A 27,266-nucleotide genomic window follows, 5' to 3' on the forward strand; every position below is an offset into this window, starting at 1 on the left:
GAGTTAAGTGAGTGAAAAAGGAAAATGGTTGAAAATGCCGGAGCCCATGACCAAGAGAGTTTTCAATTTTCTGCAGATATGGGACATACATTTTAAAATAAATTACACAAATAGTCTATTTATTTATTGTCCTATCATGATGGAACGGTCCCCAACCCTATACCCTAGACATATACCTGAGCGACCTTATGTGTTATAGGCATACTGCAAGTAGCCTATACGCAGCCGAGACAAAAAGATAAACACGGTCAGAGATCCACTAAAGCAGCACAGCCCCTTCAAGAGTCTGAACCTGCCTGGCAGGGTTGGTCCAACAAAGCCAAAGCCACCGGGTGGATGAGTATAATATACAAGGAGTTTCTCAAAGCTTGACAACCTTGTACCTAGCCTGTGTGTATTCTGGTGGAGTTCCCACCCAGGTAGCGGCAGTGCTGGCAACACTAGCTGCAGTAACCCATGGGGAAGGGGTCACACTCGAACAATCAGAGAGGGGGCAAATTATTGTGTCCCTGGTGGCACAAAATAATCAAAAGGTCTGACTGCTCAGACATGCTTGGGAAAATGGTCACAACGGAGTACAGCATGTGTGTCTTTCAGGGGAAAGGGGTGTATTTGAGCTCCATCAGCTAGGACTTTACATTGGTTAAGCAAATCTCCCCATTCTTGCTAAAAATACATACAGCTACAACTGTATGCACTTGCACATCAACTCTTTTCGATTTGGTCTCGGGAAAGGAAAAACTATTTAACATCTGAGCTTGTGGTTGTTTGTGGGGAAAGGGTGGGGAGAGTGTGTGTATGTATCCCACATCTGTTGCTAAGGGGTAACAGTGTTCGAGACTGTATAGGATGAATCACAGTAATTGCTTGCCAACAAAAACAAAATGTAATGCCAGTCCTGGTTATAGGCAACATTCCTTCGTATGACTTGCCTACATTATTACACACATATTATTAGTTCATCGTGGAAATAAATTAAGATATGCAAGTCTGAAGTTTACATACATCTTAGCCAAATACATTTAAACTCAGTTTTTCACAATTTCTGACATTAAATCCTAGTAAAAAAATTCCCTGTCTTAGGTCAGTTAGGATCACCACTTTATTTTAAGAATGTGAAATTTCAGAATAAAAGTAGAGAGAATGATTTATTTCCCCTTCAATTTCTTTGTGGTCCTTCTGTAGCTCTGTTGGTAGAGCATGGCGCTTGTAACGCCAGGGTAGTGGGTTCGATTCCCGGGACCACCCATACGTAGAATGTATGCACACATGACTGTAAGTCGCTTTGGATAAAAGCGTCTGCTAAAATGGCATATATTATTCATCACATTCCCAGTGGGTCAGAAGTTTACATACACTCAATTCGCATTTCGTAGCATTTCCTTTAAATTGTTTAACTTGGGTCCATCATTTCGGATAACCTTCCACAATCTTCCCACAATAAGTTGGGTGAATTTGGAACCATTCTTCCTGACAGAGCTGGTGTAACTGAGTCAGGTTTGTAGGCCTCCTTGCTCGCACACACTTTTTCAGTTCTGCCCACAAATGTTCTATAGGATTGAGGTTGGGGCTTTGTGATGGCCACTCCAATACCTGGACTTTGTTGTCCTTAAGCCATTTTGCCACAACTTTGCGCGTACGCTTGGGGTTATTGTCCATTTGGAAGTCCCATTTGCGACCAAGCTTTAACTTCCTGACTGATGTCTTGAGAGTTGCTTCAATATATCAACATAATTTTCCTACCTCATTTCCTACCTCATGATGCCATCTATTTTGGGAAGTGCACCAGTCCCTCCTGCAGCAAATCACCCCCACAACATGATGCTGCCACCCCCGTTCATCATGATTGGGATGGTGTTCTTCGGCTTGCAAGCCCCGCCCCCCCCTTTTCCTCCAAACATAACGATGGTCATTATGGCGAAACAGTTCTATTTTTGTTTCATCAGACCAGGAGACATTTCTCCAAAAAGTATGATCTTTGTCCCCATGTGCAGTTGCAAACCATAGTCTGGCTTTTTTATGGCAGTTTTGGAGCAGTGGCTTCTTCCTTGCTGAGCGGCCTTTCAGGTTATGTGGATATAGTTATTTTTGTGCCTGTTTCTTCCTCCAGGATCTTCACAAGGTCCATTGCTGTTGATCTGGGATTGATTTGCACTTTTCGCAGCAAAGTACGTTAATCTCTAGGAGACATAACGCATCTCCTTCCTGAGTGGTATGATGGCTGTGTGGTCCCATGGTGTTTATACTTGCGTACTATTGTTTGTACAGATGAACGTGGTACCTTCAGGCGTTTGGAAATTGTTCCCAAGGATGAAACAGACAGGTGGAGGTCTACAATTTTTTCTGAGGTCTTGGCTGATTTCTTTTGATTTTCCCATGATGTCAAGCAAAGAGGCACTGAGTCTGAAGGCAGGACTTTGAAATGCATCCACATGTACACCTACAATTGACTCAAATGGTGTCAATTATCAGAAGCTTCTAAAGCCATGACATATGTTCTGGAATTTTCCAAGCTGTTTAAAGGCACAGTCAACTTAGTGTCTGTAAACTTCTGACCCACTGGAATTGTGATACAGTGAATTATAAAAGTGAAATAATATGTCTGTAAACAATTGTTGGAAAAATTCATTGTGTCATGCACGAAGTAGATGTTCTATCCGACTTACAAAAACTGTAGTTTGTTAACAAGGAATTTGTGGAGTGGTTGAAAAACAAGTTTTAATGACTCCAACCTAAGTGTATGTAAACTTCCAACTTCAACTGTACAGTGGGGCAAAAAAAGTATTTAGTCAGCCACCAATTGTGCAAGTTCTCCCACTTAAAAAGATGAGAGAGGCCTGTAATTTTCATCATAGGTACACTTCAACTATGACAGACAAAATCAGAAAAGACATCCAGAAAATCACATTGTAGGATTTTTAATTTATTTATTTTGCAAATTGTGGTGGAAAATAAGTATTTGGTCACCTACAAACAAGCAAGATGTCTGGCTCTCACAGACCTGTAACTTCTTCTTTAAGAGGCTCCTCTGTCCTCCACTCGTTACCTGTATTAATGGCACCTGTTTGAACTTGTTATCGATATAAAAGACACCTGTCCACAACCTCAAACAGTCACACTCCAAACTCCACTATGGCCAAGACCAAAGAGCTGTCAAAGGACACCAGAAACAAAATTGTAGACCTGCACCAGGCTGGGAAGACTGAATCTGCAATAGGTAAGCAGCTTGGTTTGAAGAAATCAACTGTGGGAGCAATTATTAGGAAAGGGAAGACATACAAGACCACTGATAATCTCCATCGATCTGGGGCTCCACGCAAGATCTCACCCCGTCGGGTCAAAATGATCACAAGAACGGTGAGCAAAAATCCCAGAACCACACGGGGGGACCTAGTGAATGACCTGCAGAGAGCTGGGACCAAAGTAACAAAGCCTAGCATCAGTAACACACTACGCCGCCAGGGACTCAAAACCTGCAGTGCCAGGCGTGTCCCCCTTCTAAAGCCAGTACATGTACAGGCCTGTCTGAAGTTTGCTAGAGAGCATTTGGATGATCCAGAAGAAGATTGGGAGAATGTCATATGGTCAGATGAAACCAAAATATATTTTTGGTAAAAACTCAACTCGTCGTGTTTGGAGGACAAAGGATGCTGAGTTGCATCCAAAGAACACCATACCTACTGTGAAGCATGGGGGTGGAAACATCATGCTTTGGGGCAGTTTTTCTGCAAAGGGACCAGGACGACTGATTCGTGTAAAGGAATAAATGAATGGGGCCATGTATCGTGAGATTTGGAGTGAAAACCTTCCATCAGCAAGGGCATTGAAGATGAAACGTGGCTGGGTCTTTCAGCATGACAATGATCCCAAACACACCGCCCGGGCAACGAAGGAGTGGCTTCGTAAGAAGCATTTCAAGGTCCTTGAGTGGCCTAGCCAGTCTCCAGATCTCAACCCCATAGAAAATCTTTGGAGGGAGTTGAAAGTCTGTGTTGCCCAGCAACAGCCCCGAAACATCACTGCTCTAGAGGCAATCTGCATGGAGGAATCGGCCAAAATACCAGAAACAGTGTGTGAAAACCTGGTGAAGACTTACAGAAAACGTTTGACCTCTGTCATTGCTAACAACGGGTATGTAACAAAGTATTGAGATAAACATTTGTTATTGACCAAATACTTATTTTCCACCATCATTTGCAAATAAATTAATTAAAAATCCTACAATGTGATTTTCTGGATTTTCTTTTCTAATTTTGTCTGTCATAGTTGAAGTGATGAAAATTACAGGCCTCTCATCTTTTTAAGTGGGAGAACTTGCACAATTGGTGGCTGACTAAATACTTTTTTGCCCCACTGTACTTCTCCCATGAAAGTCAAAAGGGGTAATGATATGAATTAACAATCATTTTGATCCGATTGTGCAAACTCTCCAAAAACAGATCCGCAAGCTAGATGGATTGTTAATGGACCATAAACATATTTTGTTCATTCATTTATATTGTCCAAATAATCACGATCCATTCTTCTTTGAAAATATATACAGTATAAAATAATTTATCAAGCCTACAAGCAATACCATACTTTATTATTATGGTGGTAGATTATAATACGGTTTTAAATACCTCAATTGATCGTAAAGGAAATCACATTACAACCTGTCACCCTCATGCACTTAAGGAATCGTTTAATATTAATAGTTAACTATTCATATCCTTAAAAATAGTAAAGACATTTCTTCAGTGCCAATGCTGTGCTTCTGAGAAAGGATGGTCCATCTCTTCCATGTTCACTCCCCGCAGCTGGTCTAGGTAAGCATTCAAGTTCATGAGATAGAGATAAACTTGAGGAAGAGAGAGACCTGTATTGTTTCCAATCATTTTTGCTTCTGAGTAACCTGGTCACACAGCATAAGACAAAGAGCCTCTGAGATTGACCACAGTTCTTCAGCCCATCCTGTTCTTTTACTATCTTCCAAGGGCACAGCTGTGGGGAGAAAGAAATGAATATAAGCTAGCTTGGTAGAGAAATGAGTAACAGAACTGCCGTTATTGTTTTTTTGTGCGCAACGACATGATACACCTGGCCGCAAGAAGAAAACAAGGTAGCTTATGATGCCCTGATCTGTGTGGAGGGGTGGAACCAACTATGACTAAGCAGTTTTGGGGTTTCTATATCAACCCCTTGAGTTTCTGTATTATTCGAGCACTCAATCGATTCACCCTATATAGTGAATTTGAGGATGCAGGGTAAACTAGTGGTTAGAGTGTTGGACTAGTAACCAAAAGGTTGCAAGTTCAAATCCCCAAGCTAACAAGGTACAAATCTGTCATTCTGCCCCTGTACAGGCAGTTAACCCACTGTTCCTAGGCTGTCATTGAAAATAAGAATTTGTTCTTAAAACCTCTCTGGGACCGTTCGGGACGTGAGCATCCCACCTCTCAACAGCCATTGAAACTGCAGGGCGCCAATTTCAAAACAACAGAAATCCCATAATTAAAATTCCTCAAACATACAAGTTTTTTACACCATTTTAAAGATACAATTCTCATTAATCCAACCACAGTGTCTGATTTCAAAAACATTTTTCGGCGAAAGCAGAACATATCATTCATTATGTTAGGTCAGAACCAAGTCACAGAAAGCATTCAGCCATTTTCCAACCAAAGAGTGGATTCACAATAAGCAGAAATAAAGATAAAATTAATCACTAACCTTTGATGATCTTCATCAGATGACACTCATTGTCACACAATACATGTATGTTTTGTTCGGTGAAGTTCATATTTATATCCAAAAATCTCATTTTACATTGGCGCATTACGTTCAGTAGTTCCAAAACATCCGGTGATTTTTGCGGAGAGCCACATCAAGTTACAGAAATGCTCATAATAGATGTTGATGAAAATACCAGAATTATGCACTGAATTATAGATACACTTCTCCTTAATGCAACCGCTGTGTCAGATATTTTTTAAACTTTACAGAAAAAGCATAATCTGAGTATGGCGCTCAGTAGTGGAGAGTAGTAGAGAGGGTTAGTAAGTTTCAAGTTTCTCGGCGTACACATCACGGACAAACTGAATTGGTCCACCAACACACGCCTCTTCAACCTCAGGAGGCTGAAGAAATTTGGCTTGTCACCAAAAGCACTCACAAACTTCTACAGATGCACAATCGAGAGCATCCTGTCGGGCTGTATCACCGCCTGGTACGGCAACTGCTCCGCCCACAACCGCAAGGCTCTCCAGAGGGTAGTGGGTCTGCACACCACATCACCGGGGGCAAACTACCTGCCCTCCAGACACCTACACCACCTACACCACCACATCACAGGAAGGCCATAAAGATCATCAAGGACAACAACCACGCGAGGCACTGCTTGTTCACCCTGCTATCATCCAGAAGGCGAGGTTAGTACAGGTGCATCAAAGCAGGGACCGAGAGACTGAAAAACAGCTTCTATCTCAAGGCCATCAGACTGTTAAACAGACACCACTAACATTGAGTGGCTGCTGCCAACATACTGACTCAACTCCAGCCACTTTAATAATGGAATTGATGTAAAAAATGTGTCACTAGCTACTTTAAACAATGCCACTCAATATAATGTTTACATACCCTACATTAGTTGTCTCATATGTATATGTATATACTGTACTCTATATCATCTACTGCATCTTGCCATCTTTATGTAATACATGTATCACTAGCCACTTTAAAACTATGCCACTTTATGTTTATATACCCTACATTACTCATCTCATACGTATATACTGTGCTGTATACCAGCTACTGCATCTTGCCTATGCCGTTCTGTACCATCACTCATTCATATATCTTTATCCCTTTACACTTGTGTATAAGGTAGTAGTTGTAGGTTAGATTATTCTTTGGTTATTACTGCATTGTCGGAACTAGAAGCACAAGCATTTCGCTACACTCGCATTAACATCTGCTAACCATGTGTATGTGACAAATAATATTTGATTTGATTTGACAAAATCAGATTTCCTCCATGTTGAGTCAACAGATGTCTGAATAACATGATACATTTTCACTTACCTTTGATGATCTTCATCAGAATGAACTCCCAGGAATCCTAGGTCCATAATAAATGCTTGTTCTGTTCGATAATGTCCATCATATATGTCAAAATAGCTCCTTTTGTTGGGTCGTTCAGTACACAATCTAAACTCACCAAGAGCACTCACTGGTTTCAGACGAAAAGTTCCGTTACAGTCCATAGCAACATGTTAAACATTGTTAAGAATCAATCTTTAGGGTGTTTCTAACATAAACCTTCATTAATGTTACAACCGTTACAACCGGACAATTCCTTTGTCTGTAGAAATGAAGTGGAACTTTCACGTGAGCGCGCCAGGCGGAGGCTGTGGCACTCTGCCAGACCACTCACTCAAAGAGCTCTTATGAGCCCCTCCTTCAGAGTAAAATCCTCAAAACTGTTTCTAAATACTGTTGACATCTAGTGGAAGCCTTAGGAAGTGAAACATAACTCATATCCCACTGTATCTTCAATGGGGGCTGAGTTGAAAAACTACAAACCTCAGATTTCCCACTTCCTGGTTGGATTTCTTCTCAGGTTTTTGCCTGCCATATGAGTTCTGTTATACTCACAGACGTCATTCAAACAGTTTTGGAAACTTCAGAGTTTTCTATCCATATCTACTAATTATATGCACATTCTAGCTTTTACAGCTCAGTAGCAGGAAGCTTAATTTGGGCACGTTTTTCATCCAAAATTCCCAATACTGCCCCCTACCCCAAATAAGCTTTAACTGTCTTGCCTAGTTAAATTAAGGTAAATATGTGTGTGTTGCTCCATCGTTAACAATAATTTAATAAAGTTTTGATTGCTTGAAGAATTATCCAAGTTTCTCCTGATTCTTTAGAACTTCCACGACAGTATTCATATCCCAAAAGAAATATAAAGTTAGCTAAAGTAGATAAGATCGGGCATCTGAGTGGCGCAGCGGTCTAAGGCACTGCATCGCAGTGCTAGCTCCGTCACTACAGATCCTGGTTTGATCCCAGGCTGCTTCGCAGCCGGCTGCAACGGGGAGACCCATGAGGCGGCACACAATTAGCCGAGCTTCATCCAGCTGGGTTGTCCTTGTCCCATCATGCTCTAGCGACTCCTGTGGCGGGCCCAGTGTTTTCTCAGACACATTGGTGTGACTGGCTTCCGGGTTAAGCGAGCATTGTTTCAAGAAGCAGTGTGGCTTGGTGGGGTCGTGTTTCAGAGGACGCATGGCTCTCGACCTTCACCTTTCCCGAGTCCATATGGGAATTGTAGCGATGGGACAAGACTGTAACTACCAATTGGACATCACAAAATTGTGGAGAAAAAGGTGTAAAAATGAAATAAATAGAAAAGAGGTTAAGATCTTGCTCCTATGGAAAGGAAATACCTGCCTAATGACTTGTTAAAAAAATATTCAGTCTTATTTGGAATGGCAAAAGCAAACAAAATTAAATAGGGCTATTTATATAACGGATATAAACTCAAGGGGGAAGAAATTATTAAATATGAAAGCATTAGGCCTCTAACTAAAGGCTTCAGTCATACAAAAGCTGCCAAACTGGTTCTCTAGCAGATTAGTAGGAATGGCACACCCCGTGTTCAAGAATGGCCTTTTTTCCCTTTATTCAGATTACAATCTTTTACTTTCGGCTATTTGAAAATGAAATCTACAAAAGATTTATTTAAACAAGTCATAGAAAATTGGTTACAATTTCTATTTAATCCACCAGAAATGACAGAACAAATATTATGGTTAAACTCAAATACACTAATTGATAGAAAAAAAACATGTTTAAAAACGGTATAATATTTGTCAATTATATGATAAATAGGACTGGTGGAGTTGTCACACACGCAACAGACAAAAATATAGGGAAATGTCTGCCCAAAATTACCGCAACAATGTAAGAGACAAGTGTAAGGGGAAGAAAGTAAGGAACTTGGTGGTGCCTCTTCCTGTTCGGGCGGCGCTCGGCGGTCGTCGTCGCCGGCCTACTAGCTGCCATCGATTCCCTTTTTTGTTTCTGTTAGTTTGGTCTGATTGGTTACACCTGTTTTGAGTTTAGTTTTGTTTGTGGGCTATTTAAGGGCACTAGGCCCGCTGGCTATTGTGCGGGCATGTTTTCTGTTCATGGTGTTGGATTATTTGTGGATTCTATTTTTCCGGACAGTTTAGTCCTGTTTGTTTGGACTGGTTATTTCATGCGCCATTGTATCTTTGGAATAAAGATCCACGTTCGGAACTAAACCTGCTCTCTGCGCCTGACTCCTCCACCCACTACTCCTAGAAGCATTAACAGTGTAAGAGTTTTTCCACTTAAATTTTTATACAAAATATTACACCCAATAGAATGTTATATACTGTATATGGGGGATACAACCATCCTAACTTTTGCTGCGAAGATACAGAATCATTAGATCATTTGTTTTGGTACACTCCATATGTAGCTTGTTTTTTGTCGCAGGTTTAGGAGTTAATAACTTTGCAAATGGCACTGCTGTGTCCTAGTCAATCCATCAATAATATAAAAACAATCTTTGCAAAAAAAAATATTTAACTTGCAATCTGTAGAAACTATGAGAATACAAAGGTTCAGAACTTTTGTGAAACATCACAGCACAGTTGAAAAATATATGGCAAACTGGATGGTGTTCAGAGATAGATGGGAAGGGTTGAGGATAGCTAAAGAATGGAACAAAAAACAAACAAAATATAACTAATGTAAAATACTGTGTCCGTAAAATATATGTAGTATGTATAAACTGGAAGTAGAAGTGTTGTTGTCTATTAGTTTACTCCAATTAGAGAAGGATTGTAGGGTTAAGTTTAAAATAATAAAGTAAAAACTATTATAAAAAATAAAATATATATATATATATATATTTATTGAGTACCTGTCAAAATTTTGGACACCCCTACTCCTTCAAGTTTTTTTTTTTACATTGAAGAATAAAAGTGAACACACCGTGCTTCTACACCTGTATTGCTTGCTGTTTGGGGTTTTAGGCTGGGTTTCTGTACAGCACTTTGAGATATCAGCTGATGTACGAAGGGCTATATAAAGACATTTCATTTCATTTGACATCAAACTATGAAATAACACATATGAAATCATGTAGTAACCAACAAAGTGTTAAACAATTTTAAATATATTTTAGATTCTTCAAAATAGCCTTGATGACAGCTTTGTACACTCTTGGCATTCTCTCAACCAGCTTCATCTGTAATGCTTTTCCCCGATAGCCTTGAAGGAGTTCCCGCATATGTTGAACACTTGGTGGCTGCTTTTCCTTCACTCTGCGATTCAACTCATCCCGGACCATCTTAATTGGATTGAGGTCAGGGGATTGTGGAGGCCTGGTCATCTGATGTAGAACTCCACCACTCTCCTTCTTTGTCAAATAGTCCTTACACAGCCTGGAGGTGTGTTGGGTAATTGTCCTGTTGAAAAACAGCATATCTGTCACGATCGTCGTAAGACCATTCGGACCAAAGCGCAGCGTGATGGGTTCCACATGTTTATTGACATGAAACGCACAAAAAATTAACCGCAAACGATACGTGAAGCCATGGCATGCTCACAGGCAACTGCACACAAAAACGATCCCACAAAACACAGTAGGGAAATGGCTGCCTAAATATGATCCCCAATCAGAGACAACGATAAACAGCTGCCTCTGATTGGGAACCATACCAGGCCAAAATATAAATAAACACACTAGATCACCCACCCTAGTCACACCCTGACCTAATCAAAATAAAGAATAAAAAGGCTCTCTATGGTCATGGCGTGATAATATCGCTGCAAAATGCTGTGGTAGCCATGCTGGTTAAGTGTGCCTTGAATTTGAAAGAAATCACTGATCGTGCCACCAGCAAAGCACCCCAACACCATCATACCTTTTCCTCCATGCTTCACCGTGGGAATCACACATGCAGAGATAATCCATTCATCTCTTCTACTCTTCATCTCACAAAGACACAACAGTCATTTGGACTCATCAGACCACAGATTTCCACCGGAATAATGTACATTGCTCGTGTTTCTTTGCCCAAGCAAGTCTAACTTCTTCTTGTTAGTGTCCTTTAGTCGTGGTTTCTTTGCAGCAATTCGACCATGAAAGCCTGATTCACGCATTCCCCTCTTAACAGTTGATGTTGAGATGAATTTGTTACTTGAACTCTATGAAGCATTTATTTGAAGAAACCATAAAAGTTATTGAAATGTTCCAGATTGACTGACCTTCATGTCTTAACGTAATGGACTGCCGTTTCTCTTTGCTTATATGAGCTGATATTGCCTTAATATTGAGTTGGTGTTTTACCAAATGGGTCTATCTTTGCGTATACCACCCCTACCTTGTCACAACACAACTAATTGGCTCAAATGCATTAAGTGAAAAGTTATATTGTGGAATTTCTTTCCAAGGCACACCTGCTAATTGAAATTCAGATTCTGGATCATGATGTTTCGGAGTCAGAGGTTTGTGTAAATCGGTGACGTGCCAACTATTTTGCAGATCTTTGCCTTGTGAAGCTGGTTGAGGAGAATGCCAAGAGTGTGCAAAGCTGTCATCAAGGCAAAGATCTGCAAAATAGCTGGCACGTCACGATTTACACAAACCTCTGACTCCGAAACATCATGATCCAGAATCTGTTGGATGCTGTTTTTGGACAGTTTGCACATTCGGATGAAAATTATTGTTAATTAATATCATTACCCCTTTTGACATTCTTTGCCCATGGGAGAAGTATATTCCCCCTCCCCCCTCCCCTTTTAGCCAGGTATATACTGATTGTCTTTTCTTATTATCTGCTTAGCCATTACAATTATAACTGGCTATACTAATTTCCCTATTTACCAAAATTAGATACATGTTTCAATACTATTTATCATAAAATATGTTTGTAAACTTAACAATTCCATAATGATTGAGTGTCCATGTACAGTAGCTGTACATGTTCTGTACATATATTTTCACTGCTGCTGAGAACCTCAAATTGTTCTCCACTAATCCACCCACTAACCCCCCCCATCCCATCCCAAGTTAGCTTGTCGATTCAGTGACTGGCAGACCACCCCTGTCCACTTGTATCCTAGGGCCTTTGAGAGATTGGGACCCATACTTTAAAAAGAGCGCACACAGTGCCACCTACAAAACAGAAGCAGGTTAACAGCCAAAAGCATTTCCAATGCCCTCACCTATATTGTATTATATGCTGTCATTTAAAAATATATATACATACATACACAGTTGAAGTCGGAAGTTTACATACACTTAGGTTGGAATCATTAAAACTTGTTTTTCAACCACTCCACAAATTTATTGTTAACAAACTACAGTTTTGGTAAGCCGGTTAGGACATCTACTTTGTGAATGACACAAGTCATTTTTCCAACAATTGTTTACAGTCAGATTGTTTCACTTATAATTCACTGTATCACAATTCCAATGGGTCAGAAGTTTACATACACTAAGTTTACTACCTTTAAACAGCTTGGAAAATTCCAGAATATTATGCCATGGCTTTAGAAGCTTCTGATAGGCTAATTGACAACATTTGAGTCAATTGGAGGTGTACCCGTGGATGCATTTCAAGGCCTACCTTCAAACTCAGTGCCTCTTTGCTTGACATCATGGGAAAATCAAAAGAAATCAGCCAAGGCCTCAGAAAAAAATAGTAGACCTCCACATGTCTGGTTCATCCTTGGGAGCAATTTCAAAACACCTGAAGGTACCACGTTCATCTATACAAACAATAGTACGCAAGTATAAACACCATGGGACCAAGCAGCCGTCATACCGCTCAGGAAGGAGACGCGTTCTGTCTCCTAGAGATGAACGTACTTTGGTGGGAGAAGTGCAAATCAATCCCAGAACAACAGCATAGGACCTTGTGAAGATGCTAGAGGAAACAGATTTAAAGGTATCTATATCCACATAACCTGAAAGGCCACTCAGCAAGGAAGAAGCCACTGCTACAAAACCGCCATAAATTGATTTGCATTTTAATGAGGGAAATAAGTATTTGACCCGCTCTCAATCAGAAAGATTTCTGGCTCCCAGGTGGCTTATACAGGTAACGAGCTGAGATTAGGAGCACACTCTTTAAGGGTGTGCTCTAATATACCAGTATAAAAGACACCTGTCCACAGAAGCAATCAGATTCCAAACTCTCCACCATGGCCAAGACCAAAGAGCTCTCCAAGGATGTCAGGAACAAGATTGTAGACATACACAAGGCTGAAACGGGCAACAAGACCATCGCCAAGCAGCTTGGTGAGAAGGTGACAACAGTTGGTGTGATTATTCGCAAATGGAAGAAACACAAAAGAACTGTCAATCTCCCTCGGCCTGGGGCTCCATGCAAGATCTCACCTTGTGGAGTTGCAATGATCATGAGAACAGTGAGGAATCAGCCCAGAACTACACGGGAGGATCGTGTCAATGATCTCAAGGCAGCTGGGACCATAGTCACCAAGAAAACAATTGGCAACACACTACGCCGTGAAGGACTGAAATCCTGCAGCGCCCGAGAGGTTCCCCTGCTCAAGAATGCACATGTAGATGCCCGTCTGAAGTTTGCCAATGACCATCTGAATGATTCAGAGGACAACTGGGTGAAAGTGTTGTGGTCAGATGAGACCAAAATGGAACTCTTTGGCATCAACTCAACTCTCCATGTTTGGAGGAGGAGGGATGCTGCCTATGACCCCAAGAACACCATCCCCACCATCAAACATGGAGGTGGAAACATTATGCTTTGGGGGTGTTTTTCTGCTAAGGGGACAGGACAACTTCACAGCATCAAAGGGACGATGTACCGTCAAATCTTGGGTGAGAACCTCCTTCCCTCAGCCAGGGCATTGACATGGGTCGTGGATGGGTATTCCAGCATAAACAATGACCCAAAACACACAGGCAAGGCAACAAAGGAGAAGCACATTAAGGTCCTGGAGTGTCTATGGTCCCAGTTATTCTGTGGCCTAGCCAGCTTCCAGACCTTAATCCCATAGAAAATCTGTGGCGGGAGCTGAAGGTTCGAGTTGCCAAACGTCAGCCTCAACCTTAATGACTTGGAGAAGATCTGCAAAGAGGAGTGGGACAAAATCCCTCCTGAGATGTGTGCAAACCTGGTGGCCAACGACAAGAAGCACCTGACCTTTGTGATTGCCAACAAGGGTTTTGCCACCAAGTACTAAGTCATGTTTTGCAGAGGGGTCAAATACTTATTTCCCTCATTAAAATGCAATTCAATTTATAACATTTTTGACAAGTGATTTTCTTGATTTTTTTGTTGTTATTCTGCCTCTCACTGTTCAAATAAACCTACCATTAAAATTATAGACAGATCATTTTTTTGTCAATGGGCAAACGTACAAAACCAGCAGGGGATCAAATACTTTTTCCCCTCGCTGTATATACAGTATATAGTGCGTTCGGAAAGTTTTCAGATCCCTTTACTCTTTTCACATTTGTTACGTTACAGCTTTATCCTCATCAATCTACACACAATACCCCATAATGACAAAGCAAAAACAGGTTTTAGACATCTTTGCAAATGTATACAAATAGTTTATGAATATACAGTACCGGTCAAAAGTTTGGACACATTCATTCCAGGGTTTTTCTTTATTTGTACTATTTTATACATTGTAGAATAATAGTGATGACGTTAAAACTATGAAATAACATATATGGAATCACGTAGTAATCAAAAAAGTGTTAAACAAATCAAAATATATTTTATATTTGAGATTCTTTAAAGTAGACACCCTTTGCCTTGATGACAACTTTGCAGACAATTGAACCGTTCCGTGACCTGTAATGAATGATCTGTATGAATGAGATATATGAACCCTGTCAACATGTTCCATAGCTTTTCTGCCAACAGTTAAACAGCATAATGAGGCCTTCAGTAATGTATCAATAGAGGGTGACAATCATCTCCAGGGATAATAATGAGCTTTATCACACTATATGACACACAGAAAGCCACAATCAGCAGAACAATAGCAGACACTATGTTGTGGCTCAGTGCAAATCTCCAAAGGGGACTGGCTGCTTCATATAATACTTATCAAATCTCAGGTGACATTTCATATGGCTGCAGATCAGAGACAATCCATCCCAGGGAGATTTCCTGCAGTTTCTGATAATCATTTTGTTGAGAGAGCAAAAAATCCTGTGGTGCACCATATCAGTCTTCGCTGGGAGTGCTTTGTTTACACTGACATGAATACAAGAAGGCGAGGCGAAAGATAAAATCTGATTTCTAAATCGGTAGGCATGGCAAGATAATGTTGGTTTACATGGAAACGGTTGCCAATAGCAAATACAAAAAACACAGTGACTTCAACAAATGAGTAACTTAAGAGCTGCATAATATTGACGGTGCAATGTAAAAGTAGGAAGCAAATACGGTTTATTTTCTACTTTTGTTTTTTATCAGCCTTGCTAAATTGAACAAGAATTGATAAACAATATTCGCGTGATATCTGTCATGCCTTCCATTGCCCACAACAGACCCTTCTCTAAATGAAAGTCCATACTGGGCCGGTGAGCCTACATATTTTTACGGATCCATCTTTATAATCTTTGTAGTTTTGACCATATGTTGATTGATACAAACACCTCTTTACTCCGGATCCATTATACTGTATATGCAATAGTTTCTCTGGCAATTCTGATAGATTTGCATTCATCTTGTATGCACTGCACTGCACTGTATACGACTGCAGTACAGGCCCTACAATTTGCATTATAATAAACAATCAGTTGCCTGCTCGCTGTATTCCATTTATGAACAAGAATGTGTAGGCTTTGTACAGGCTGTACTGTAACTGCTCTACTCTATTGTGTTGATCATATTGAGTATTGGATTTTATAGTCCTCTTACTATTGCCTAACAATGGGTAGTCTTCAGCAGACTGGAGCTGCTGTATTAGCATGGGCATGGTGGATCTGGGAAGATTAAGACAGACAGCTCCACAGCATATCACGGTGGCCCTGCTGCTCTCTCCCTTATCAGGCTTCAGCCCAATACACAGAACAACAGGGCTGAAAGAACAACAGCAAAGGAAGCCAAGCAATTAATTGCCTTCTCTGCCTGGCATCCCATTTCAACACTCAAGCAAAGAAAGTCTATTAGAGAAGCAGGACGATGATTAAAGCTCAACAATAATCACAGATGAAATATACCTTTTATCCTGCCTTTAGTCAAATAGCACTAGACTGTAACCATACTATTGAAATGCAATACAAGTTGTGATACAGCCCTAGGCAATCTATGGGATTTCAATTGTATTAGTAGCTCGAATATTAGGCTAGTCACAAGGGAATAATATATATATATATATATATATCATGTACAAATACCTTTTCCATGGCAAAAGCTTCCTGTGCTTATACAACAAGGAAGGAGAAGGGAGAATGAGAGCAAGTTAGAGGAGAGAGGGAGGCTAAAAGAAAGATAGAGAGAGAGAGTAAGAGCAGAAGCAGGAGCGAGAGAGTAAATGCAAGAGAGTAAAAGCAAGAGAGAAGTGGAAAGAAAGGAGTATACAGTATCTAGGACAGGTGGATAGTGGATATAAGAGTCAGGGAGGGAGGAAAGAAAGATTATAAGGGTGATGGAGAAGGTTGAGAGGGATGAGGCTGGCAGTTGGGGGAGAGGAGGTGGTTCATTTGTCACTGTCAGATTGGTTTGCTTCTCCTTCATAAAAGCGAGGACAGGCCCTGCCCCCCCCACACACACACACTCCATCCACCCTCCACTCCATCCAACCATCCTCCCGTCCATCCATCCACCTCCCTTTCTCCCTACACTTGCCCCTCATTCCAGAACTGAAGATGAGGATCCACCCTGAGCTACAGTTCATTTTGTACACACAGTATTCTTTCTGCTTGCATGGACACAGTATTGTAATGACACTCAGTACAGTATATAGGCATATATCCAGAATGGAAAGTCCTAGAATGTTTAGCCTCGTTCCACGCTAAAAAAAAATACTTTACCGCTAAGCAATGCTATTGAAATCTAATTTAGAACACAAATATAAAAACGTAATTGACAGAATTATCGTGTTGGATAATAAAGTATGTCCATATAATCTCATTAATTCTTACAAAGCCTGAATGCCCTAATGAAAAAAAGATGGAGGTTGGAGAGGATAAATGGAAGATTTGCTTTGGTGAAGCAGTAGCTAATATGATGGAAAAGCAACGGTTCCGTTTGCCCAGTGTACCCATGGCCCCCCTTCCCTCCTCCCTGTATGTATCCCTGGTCCAGGAGCAGAGTGGATGCTGACATAGCACTCCTGATGCACCGCAGGCAGAATTGGACAAACTCATTTATTGGCTGAGAGTTGCCTGCGACCACCTCCATGTAATGAATGGTGTAGTCTGCGTCCTCTGTTTCAAAGCAGAGAAAAAAACTATTTGGCATGGCATATGTGGCAACCAGACTTAAGAGCTGGAGGCTGCAGGTTCAAACCTCAGATGGGGACACCACTGTGTATCCTTGAGCGACGGTAATTAACCTGAATTGTCTGTGGTGTGCACTCAACTGTGTAATATGTAAAACCCAGAGATATGTTATTCAGCCATGCTGGATAATGATGTCTCCTGAGCAATTAAACAACTAGGGTAATATTTTTATTATGATTTATAGTATGTGTATTATTAGAGGTTATGTGTTTGTGTTGGGTCCTCTATAGTGGTCTCCTCCAGCCAAGAGCTGGTCCAACAGTGGGAGAGTGGGAGAGCTGGTCCAACAGTTGGAGAGTGGGAGAGCTGGTCCTACGGTGAGAGAGTGGGAGAGCTGGTCCTACGGTGAGAGAGTGGGAGAGCTGGTCCTACGGTGAGAGAGGGGGAGAGCTGGTCCTACGGTGAGAGAGGGGAGAGCTGGTCCTACGGTGAGAGAGTGGGAGAGCTGGTCCTACGGTGAGAGAGTGGGAGAGCTGGTCCTACGGTGAGAGAGTGGGAGAGCTGGTCCTACGGTGAGAGAGTGGGAGAGCTGGTCCTACGGTGAGAGAGTGGGAGAGCTGGTCCTACGGTGAGAGAGTGGGAGAGCTGGTCCTACGTATGAGTGGGAGAGCTGGTCCTACGGTGAGAGAGTGGGAGAGCTGGTCCTACGGTGAGAGAGTGGGAGAGGAAGAGTATTTTACCAGCAATAGACAGAGACACTGAGGCAAATTACCCATCTCATGACTGTCTCTCCCATTCAATCCTATCTCCTTATCGCCTCACATACTACAGTATTCATCCAATTTTCTTGCTTGATTTAAAGCACTTTAATTGGATTTCATCATCCAGACAGGTGTTTTTAAACAGATAATTAACACTGGTGTTTCGTCCATCTCTCTCTCACACACAAACCCACTCATCTCTGTTCTTCTCCCTCTCCATTTGCCCTGTGTGGAGATAACAGTGTAAAACCACCATGAACATAATAATCTCTCAGTAGGCCTAAAGCACAAACATCTGAGTAGGTAATGGTTTGGTAATGTCAATAGAGTGAAAGGAGCTCCATTTGGTAGAGAGAAGAAATGCATTAATAACATAAAATAAGTACTTCATACTGTATTAAAATGATTTCCAAACATGATATTGAGATGAAACCATAACATTGAGAAAAATCATTAACATTGAGAAATGTTAAAGACTTCAGGCACAAGCTATTCATCATACCTACAGTAAATCAGTATTCCCCAATATAATCATGATTCTGCTGCATACCAATTAAGCAACGGACAGATATCTTCAGAAGGTTAATCAAGACTGAGTTGGAGCACCCTGATAACACCTGCAAGCCCTACAGGCCCTAGCCTGAGGAATATTAGCCAACACCTTCAATTAAAATACATGCGCTGATCATTACTTTTCACCGTAGGCTAAACAAATACATTCAGAGCCACACTCATGCATTGTAAGCCGAAAGAGATAGAAGTACATGTCACAGAGCAGCATGCACAATAAACTGTCCTTTTGACTAAGAAACACAAGCTGAGCATGGAAGGTTTTGTCTATTCCAATGATTCTTTTCATCTGTCAAGCTGGAACATATTGAGTTCAAAAAAGTTGTTTATGACTGATATAGGCAGGCCGAGCCATCAGAACCATTCCCATTGTCATAGATGCTAAGTTCTTCCTTATCATCCCATTTTCAAAGATTTATGCAATTAAGTCATGTTCTTCAGGGCCAACATGAAACAGCAGTGAACATCTTTTTGCAGCAACCCAAGAGCCAGCAGGGTTCAATATTTATGAAATGTTTTAGTATCTTTGGTCCCTAGTGTGGCGAAGACACAGAAAGAAATAATGATCACTTCTCATGTCAGCCAGCATTGGTCAGCAAGGGAAATGAAATTATGCAATTACTTATTGAAGAGTGGGTTTTTTTCAGGGATTTTGGGTGATTTTGAACAGTGGATCATTATCCACAGCGATGCACCAGGAAACAATCATTTACGGCCAAGTCAGGGAATCAGCTATTTTGGATTTAGAAATTCCCAATCGCTGCCTAAAACACGTCTGCCTTTCAAAGATTTGGGTCAAACTCGTCAAACGTAATTAGCATTGCACTAATCACTCGAGAGGCAGAGCCCTCACAGCTGCATACAGTGTTCCCCCAGAAATGAGTACAGAGAGGAGGTGCTAGAGGAGATGCTAGTGGAGGTGCTGTATGTTGGAGTGCAGTTAAGTGGGGTAAACTTCAGGACAAGCACACAATACACTATTTCTGATGCATTCTGTTCTGCTTTTAAGACAGAGTATATTACATTATTCATGTCATTCATCTTTAATGTTGGGTATTTTTTTCTTGGTTACATGACGTTTTACTACGGGCACCTCATATAACCGAAGTTGCTGCCAAGCCCAGACCTCATGAAAGCAAATCAGCCTTAATGAAGAATATGTAATCAACTTCAGAGATAAAAACACTGTAAACACATGAGAAAACGAATCAGTCATGTGCATAACGGTTACCAATAAAATCGACATCACAACAATTACTGCAAACAATCTATGTCCTGGCTAACTTATTGAAACATTGTATAAATTGGTATTATCATATTAATAAATATGTATTAAAATGAGCCTCATGTAATCAGATACCACAGCATAATGAATCAAATCCATTGGGTGTAAAGATTTCCAGTGAAATATAGCCTTATGCTGACTTGGGTATTATGCAAAATATGACATTTAAATCTACAATTAAATAAATAAGCTTGATTGAATCTGTGTAACTGGGCACCTCTGTGGCTGAGTGGCCTTCAAGGTGTATGTGTGACTGTATACTTTCCTAATGGGTCTAAATGGATTTTATGGTGCTCTATACAGGACCTCTAATGGGGTTACATGTCGGACGGGTCTGTTGTTTTCCTCCCCACTTTTCTGTCTCTGTCTGAGTTCCTAATATGACCTGTAGACAAATACACACCCTTCCCTCTTTCTTCCTTTTTTTCCACCTCTCACTCATTCACCCCTCGTCTCATCCCACCCCCCCCGTCTCTCTCCCCTCTCCATCACTCTCTCTGTGTACAAGGGATAAAACACCTCTGCAATGTTAAACATTCTGGAGGTTCTGTATGTTTCCATTGGCATGCACCATCCTGATGCTTGGTTAGAGACAGTCTAGTCTGGGTTTTTATCTTTTTCAATTCCCTCACTGCAGAGATGGGAGCGCGTTCACTGACTAAGTAAACACGATAGCTATCTGGCCTTAAGAAAACAGTTCTCTTTTGAAAATTAGCTTAGTTACACAATACACAGATTTCATACTGCTCCAAGTTACAGACGAGAGGAGAATGAACAATATTCAGAGTTAGAAAAAGTGAGGAAGAGAGAGAAGGAAGAGTGCAAGAGAAAGAGAGGAAGATAGAGGGAGATGGGGACGAGAGAGGAGTCTAGAAGTTAAACCAGCAGTAGAGAAAATACTGTGGCACATTATTGAGGGACGCTTTGGCGCTAAGCTGCTTATTGATAAAAGCACTAATCCGCCTGGCAGAAGGTAAGGAGGCTGGGATGTGTGGTGATAAAATATCTGAGCTAAAGGCAATGCCATCAGGGACCTGAGCCTCCACAGAGTTTTACCTAAAGGAGCTTCTCTTTGTATTTTTACATAAAAGTGGGAATCTGACCATGGGCAGCCCACAGAAAGCATCTGTCTGCAGAGAAATGAGAATGGAACATAGGCAACCAAAGGCTTAGCTTTAATTTAGTTTCAGATAGATGCTGGGAGAGTGTCACTTTCTAATATTATTCTGCCTGAATTGCCAGGAAATTTGATCCAATCAACATGGGGAAAAGGAAGTCATATTATAAGGGGGCACATTGGGCTTGAAGATCATTATCATCGTCATTTTTCCTGTGTACAGGTGCCACATATAAGTTACCATGACAACCTGTCTGTACATTTGCTCTGGCTAGGCTGTGGGTTTGACTGTGCCCTGGGAGACTCACTTGGTCTCCAGCTGTAATCTCTCATAACAGGTAATCAAAGGAAAGTTAGTTGTAAATTGCTCACTTCAACATAGCGGCAGTGCAGAGTGCACTGTGATTTCACTTTACATTCTCACCATCCACACCCAATATAGGGTCTCCGAGACCAACCATCCCCGAGACCAACCATCCCCGGCAAGTCAATCTCTGAGGTCATCCACATTTGCCAATCCCTTAATACAAGGCCAGGCCAACCAGTCTCAGATGGCAAGCCTCGACTATTCTGTCTAAGAATGCTATGTCAATTAAATCAATCCCTATGTCCCGGTTCGAAGACCCTCAATTTCATTAGAGTCAGTGTGCTAATTGAAGTCGTTTGTTTTTCTGCTTTCCTCCTTGTCCTCACTGTGTTGACTCCATCACCCCAGTGGGAGGCTTGCTGTGGCTCCAGGTGTATTAGAATGAATCATTACCTGGTGAATTTCCCTCACTGGGACATCTCTCTCTCCAGTATGTACTAACAAAATATTTGCTGACAATTGATCTGTCTTTCCACTCAGGGTAAATTAGGGTCTTGGTCTGCTATGAAATACTTCCTCCTAATTCTACATTGTTTCCTGCTACATAGGATGTTAGTGGGAAATGTCTGGTAGTGTTTTGAATCAGATAGTAGAAGATGTCTCTGCACTGTGTGTGTCTGATAAGGGTGCTATCCAGATGGATGGATCGAGAGAGAGGGTGGGCGGGTGGGGGGTTGAGCGAAAGAGAGAGTAAGAGAGAGCAGAAGAGAGGGAAAGTCTACATCATGGATGGCATGGATTTGCTCTGAACTGAGAGTTTCTGTGGTCTCAGAAAGAGAGAAAGTGGTAAACAGAGTATTAGGCGTGACGGCATTGTAAAACATCTGAGGAGATGGAGAGGAGATTCTGCTTCTGGCCTCGCCCCTTGAAATGCATCTATTCACCTCTCAGATAGCGAACTCAAACTGGGGTAATCCTAGCTCACAGGGATGCCTAGAGTACACCCAGTGCATGGCCAGTTTAATAATAAAGTAGGGTTAATTAAGGCTAGCCCTGAATCCTCTCTGAGAATCCTTCAGGTTGGCTGAAGATGGAGTTAGGGAGCTGCCCGTTGCAGTGGCCGAGATGAAGGCGGAGCCCCACAGGGGGACAACATTTAGCTATCTCTGACTAATAAGGCATTTTAATTGCGTGGATTTAATTTAAGTACAGATTTACGGCTTCACAAGCGCTCCTCACGCCCACTTACAAATGAACTGGGAAGGCCTTTCCCTTGATCTTTCTCTGTGTGCTAATATCTCTCACACTGGTTATTTCTCTCCTACGGAGGAGGGACACATCATTAAAATGCTATTTGAAAGAAAAGGTGTCAGATCTTTGGCCCGACTGGGCTAATTATAAACACTCTGGGCTCAATGTGAGCTAGTGGTCTCCCCGTTAACCACCACATAATTTCACACATTTAGAATGAGGGAGAGCGTGTTGGGAAAACCCATAGATACATATCCCTCAACCCAATCGTAAGATCCCACCTTGCCATAACATCTCACACAGCTCTGTATAGGCTTCAGATCATGTCACTGGAAAATGAAGTGGTTGTTTACTCTTAGATATCATCCTCCATGTCATACATGCTTGCCCTGCATCCAGTTTTGGAGTTAAATAGAGAAGAGGTGAAACCACCAGAGATATAAATATGTGCTGACAGAGAATGGCAGCACCAGTGTGCTTACATTCAACACTGCCAACATCTTTGAGAAGCTCAGACACCTGAGCACATCTTCACTGAAAATGTGAGTCATTGTTGAGAGCAGCCTGGATGACTAGAGTAAGCTCTCCACACCACACTTGTCACTCCGCTAGGCAGCGACTTAATTATTTATTTGGGTAAATCTGTTCTTCCTGATGTGATGGGGATGCCATACATGGAGGTAACATCTGCTAAGGTATGTCACATGAGTTTCCTCATCTGTCCGTGTTTTTAAAGCGACCTGTCAATCAAATCACACACATCTCGAAACACTATACACAGTCACGCAGAGAAACACAAACACCGAGATGGAGAGGCTAGCGTGATGCACAGGTGCACAAAACACAGTAGCAGTAGCGTGTAGCTGGACTAGACATTTATTTCCTCAGATATACCCAAAACCTACCTCGACACAGACGTACTCACATAGACCCAAACAAACAAACCCACTGCTGGGCTGCATTCCATTGTCACTTTGCTCACATATGCTGTCCATCACTGACACAGTGGTGACAGTGGGTGGCTGTTCTCTCTTCTAACTCTCTTCGCCCACAGGGGCTTGCAATCGGCCAAACTGTCAGACAACATCTGCTGAAACTACCAACCAGCCACTAGCTAACCAGTGGTAACTGACTGGGCTAGAGTGTCACACACATATAAAGAGCCCAGTCACCCATTTCCCCTTAACAATAGGATCAATTCTTGAACATACTGTACCACGGAGGTTAAGCTAATAGACTTGAAGAGACGCACACAATCAGTACATACAGTATGCACAAGGATAGACATACTGTCCCTAATTTATTTTTGCATTCTAATCCTCTCTGAGCCAATTAATACTTATGTTTCCATGGAAATGGTAGAAGGGTCAGAGCCTAGCCTAGGCAGTGTGAAGTGTGAAGATAAGTGCAGTGTGAAGATAAGAACATGTGACCTGTATGGTCTGCAGGGCACGAGGTCAGGCAGAAGTGTAAGAGTAAGTCACTCAGACATGGACCTCGCCCTCTTCCTCACCTCCTCTGTTCACCAGCTAGCTTAATGAACCCAGGGGAAAAGGGGAGAGAAGAGGCAGGAGAGGCAGGCTCCGCTCCACCTCCCTAAAAGAGACCAAAAGGTATTTCTTGTGCCCTTTCTCCCTGAAAGTGAATGTACATTATCCTAATTGCTAAAGCCTTTTTAAAGTACTGATTGTGTGTGTAAATCAAGCGGTAAAAAGCAGTCAGCCAAGAGCATTCTGAAAGTACTGCTTGATAATTTTTCTGCTGGAATTTCCAAGCGTAAGACCCCCATCAATAGCCTTAAATACCTACCATTGTCAGAGACAATAATAAATAAACTGACTCTTACCTGTTTGCTGTTGTACTTTGGCTGGCTGGCCTTGTAGCTATAATCCGAGTACTGGTCTGAACCTGTTGAGTTGTCATCTCCTCCAATCCCTACGAAGGTGTTAGTGGCAGGGAGGTCCTGGACCACATGATGCTTCTGGGAGGCCGACGGTGACTGGGCCTGCAGCTGGATGGAGGGCAGGGGAGAGTTGGAGCGGTAGTGTCTGCCCAGGTCAGGGCTACCTGGGGGATATGTCAGGGGCAGGTGGATCCTGGGGCTGTCGTTGACCCCATCCAGGTTGAACTTGAGACTCTTCTGGAGGCTGACCTCTTCCTCCTCTCCCAAGGGCTTGGGGGACTTAGAGGGCTTTCCTTTCCTGCCCTTCTTGCCTTTGCCGTTCTTGGGGCCCTGCTTGGGGGTGTAAAGGTCCTTGGTCTCCTTCTTGCCAGCCTGGTAGCCACTCTTCGTCTCCCTCTGAATGCGGTGGCGGATAAACACCACCACCACAATCACCATGACAACGCCTGCCACTCCAGCCAGGCTGCCGTACAGGATGTTACTGCGCTGGGCGGCAAGGCCGTAGTCAGGGTCACCAGCGATGTCTGTCTCCAGAGGCGTGTAGAGACTGTGTCCCACCAGTGCCTCCACCAGGCTGACATTAGAGATGGTCTCATTGACGAAGATGTGCACCAGGGCAGTAGTGTGGCGTGCAGGCTTGCCTCTGTCACTCACCCTAACCACCAGGCGATGGAGCCCACCATGTTTCTGGGTCAGCTCCTTGGCCAGGGTGATCTCCCCAGTAGTGGAGGAGATGCTGAAGAGTTCATAAGGGTTTCCACCAGTGATGCTGAAGACCAGCTCTGCATTGGGCCCAGTGTCCAGGTCTTCAGCTTCCACTAGCTCCACACGGCTGTCTGGGGAACCTAGAGGGGACAGATGTCTGAAGGAGGAGTTGGAGGGCTTGGTGACCACAGGATCATTGTCGTTTTCATCCAGGACATTGATGGTAATGCCTACATAGGAGGACCTGGGAGGCTCTCCCCCATCCACGGCCTTCAAACGGAAGCTGAAGCTGCTCTCCTTTTCCCGGTCAAAGGAGATGCTGGACAGGATGGTTCCTGTTCCGTTCTGAACCACAAACCTTCCTCCGTCTGGCTCCACAGAGAGCTGCACTCTTGCGTTCTCTCCCTGATCTATGTCCAGCACCGTCACCATCCCAACAGCGCTGAGTGGGGGCATGTTCTCCAGAACAGAGAAACTGTAGCCACTCAGCATGAACTTAGGGTCGTTGTCATTGCGGTCCAGCACATTGACCACGACCGTGGCTGTTCCTCTGTGACTGGGGGAGCCTTTATCGGCTGCGGTGACCCTGAACTCATAATGCGCTCTATGTTCTCTGTCCAGAGGGCTTTGTGCCCTCACCTCCCCTGAGTCAGGGTCAATCTCAAACAGGCCTCTAGTAGATGTGTCTGCTACGATGCTATAGACAAGCTCTGCATTAGTGCCACTGTCAGGGTCTGTGGCAACCACGTCCACAACCTTGTCCCCTGGCTGGTTCTCCTCTGTAAAGTTAACCTCGAACAGGGTCAGGGAAAACACTGGAGAGTTGTCATTAACATCAGTCACCTGCACCTTTAATGAGTTAGTACTGGAGAGAGCTGGATTGCCAGAATCAACAGCCACAATCTCCACACGGTATTCCCTTACCTTCTCATAGTCCAGTGGGGTGGTGGTCTGCAGGAAATATTTTCTCTTGTTGTCAGTGGACGATTCACTGGCCGGGCGCAGCTGGAAAGGCACGTCCCCTGCCACCACACAGGTGACCACTGCATTCTCCCCCTCGTCCCTGTCAGACACCTGGACCAAGGCCACCGCCGTGCCCACGGGCATGTCCTCTGATATGTTGGCCACACCGTCACTGTGGCTCACCAGGCCAATCCCACGGATCTCCACAGCAGGGGAATTGTCGTTCTGGTCAGTCACCTCGATAGTAACAAAGGTCTTGGAACTTTTGGGTTGGGGACCTTTGTCTCTGGCCACTACGTAAAATGTCAAATCGCTGATTTCTTCCCGATCCAAAAGTCCTTTGACATAGATGATGCCAGTGGAACGATCAATTCGCAGGAGTTTTGGCACTGGGTCTAATGCCTGGTGTAGCGTATACTCTATCTCTCCATTGGGGCCCATGTCAGAGTCATTGGCTTTCACCTGCAATCAGAGACAAGGGATTATGTAAAACGTTGGAATAAGGGTAAGAATTCAGGGATTATGTTAGCAAATGGAGGTATGGGTAAGGGGTTTAGGTTTGTCATTGAAGTTAGCTTACAGCAGGTGGGAGATAAGGGCTTCTAAATGTGCATATTAAAAATATTTTGCCATAATATGTAAACACACCATCTCAGCTTCAGAGACACATGCTTGTAAAGGATGCAAATGTCAACTGAGGTTTTATTTCAGCTCAAAAACTGTAAACCAAAACACCCACTCAGGAAGAACAATTCCTGAGTGGGCTACTTGTTCAAAAAACTTTCAATAAATTGCCTCTGCTGCTTTTGGCAACAGTTCAATAAGATGCCATTCTGAGAACATGTAAATTCAGGCATTTCATCATGGTAAAGCTTAGAAACCCAGCACTACATGCCAGATCCTAATGATTTGTGGATATACAAACCACTATGTC

The 27,266-nt window shown here is 42.6% G+C and overlaps 1 protein-coding gene across 1 annotated transcript in view; it reads right to left on the minus strand.

Annotated features, from left to right (window-relative positions):
* LOC118391370 (protocadherin-1-like) overlaps positions 1-27,266 on the minus strand; it is a 137,637-nt gene that overhangs the window by 98,076 nt on the left and 12,295 nt on the right. Inside the window, exon 3 of the mRNA XM_035782722.2 lies at positions 24,608-26,794. Within this exon, the coding sequence (XP_035638615.1) occupies positions 24,608-26,794 (2,187 nt within the window). The remainder of the gene's footprint in view (positions 1-24,607; positions 26,795-27,266) is intronic.

Source organism: Oncorhynchus keta, chromosome 12, assembly GCF_023373465.1.
Source record: "Oncorhynchus keta strain PuntledgeMale-10-30-2019 chromosome 12, Oket_V2, whole genome shotgun sequence".
NCBI lineage: Eukaryota > Metazoa > Chordata > Actinopteri > Salmoniformes > Salmonidae > Oncorhynchus > Oncorhynchus keta.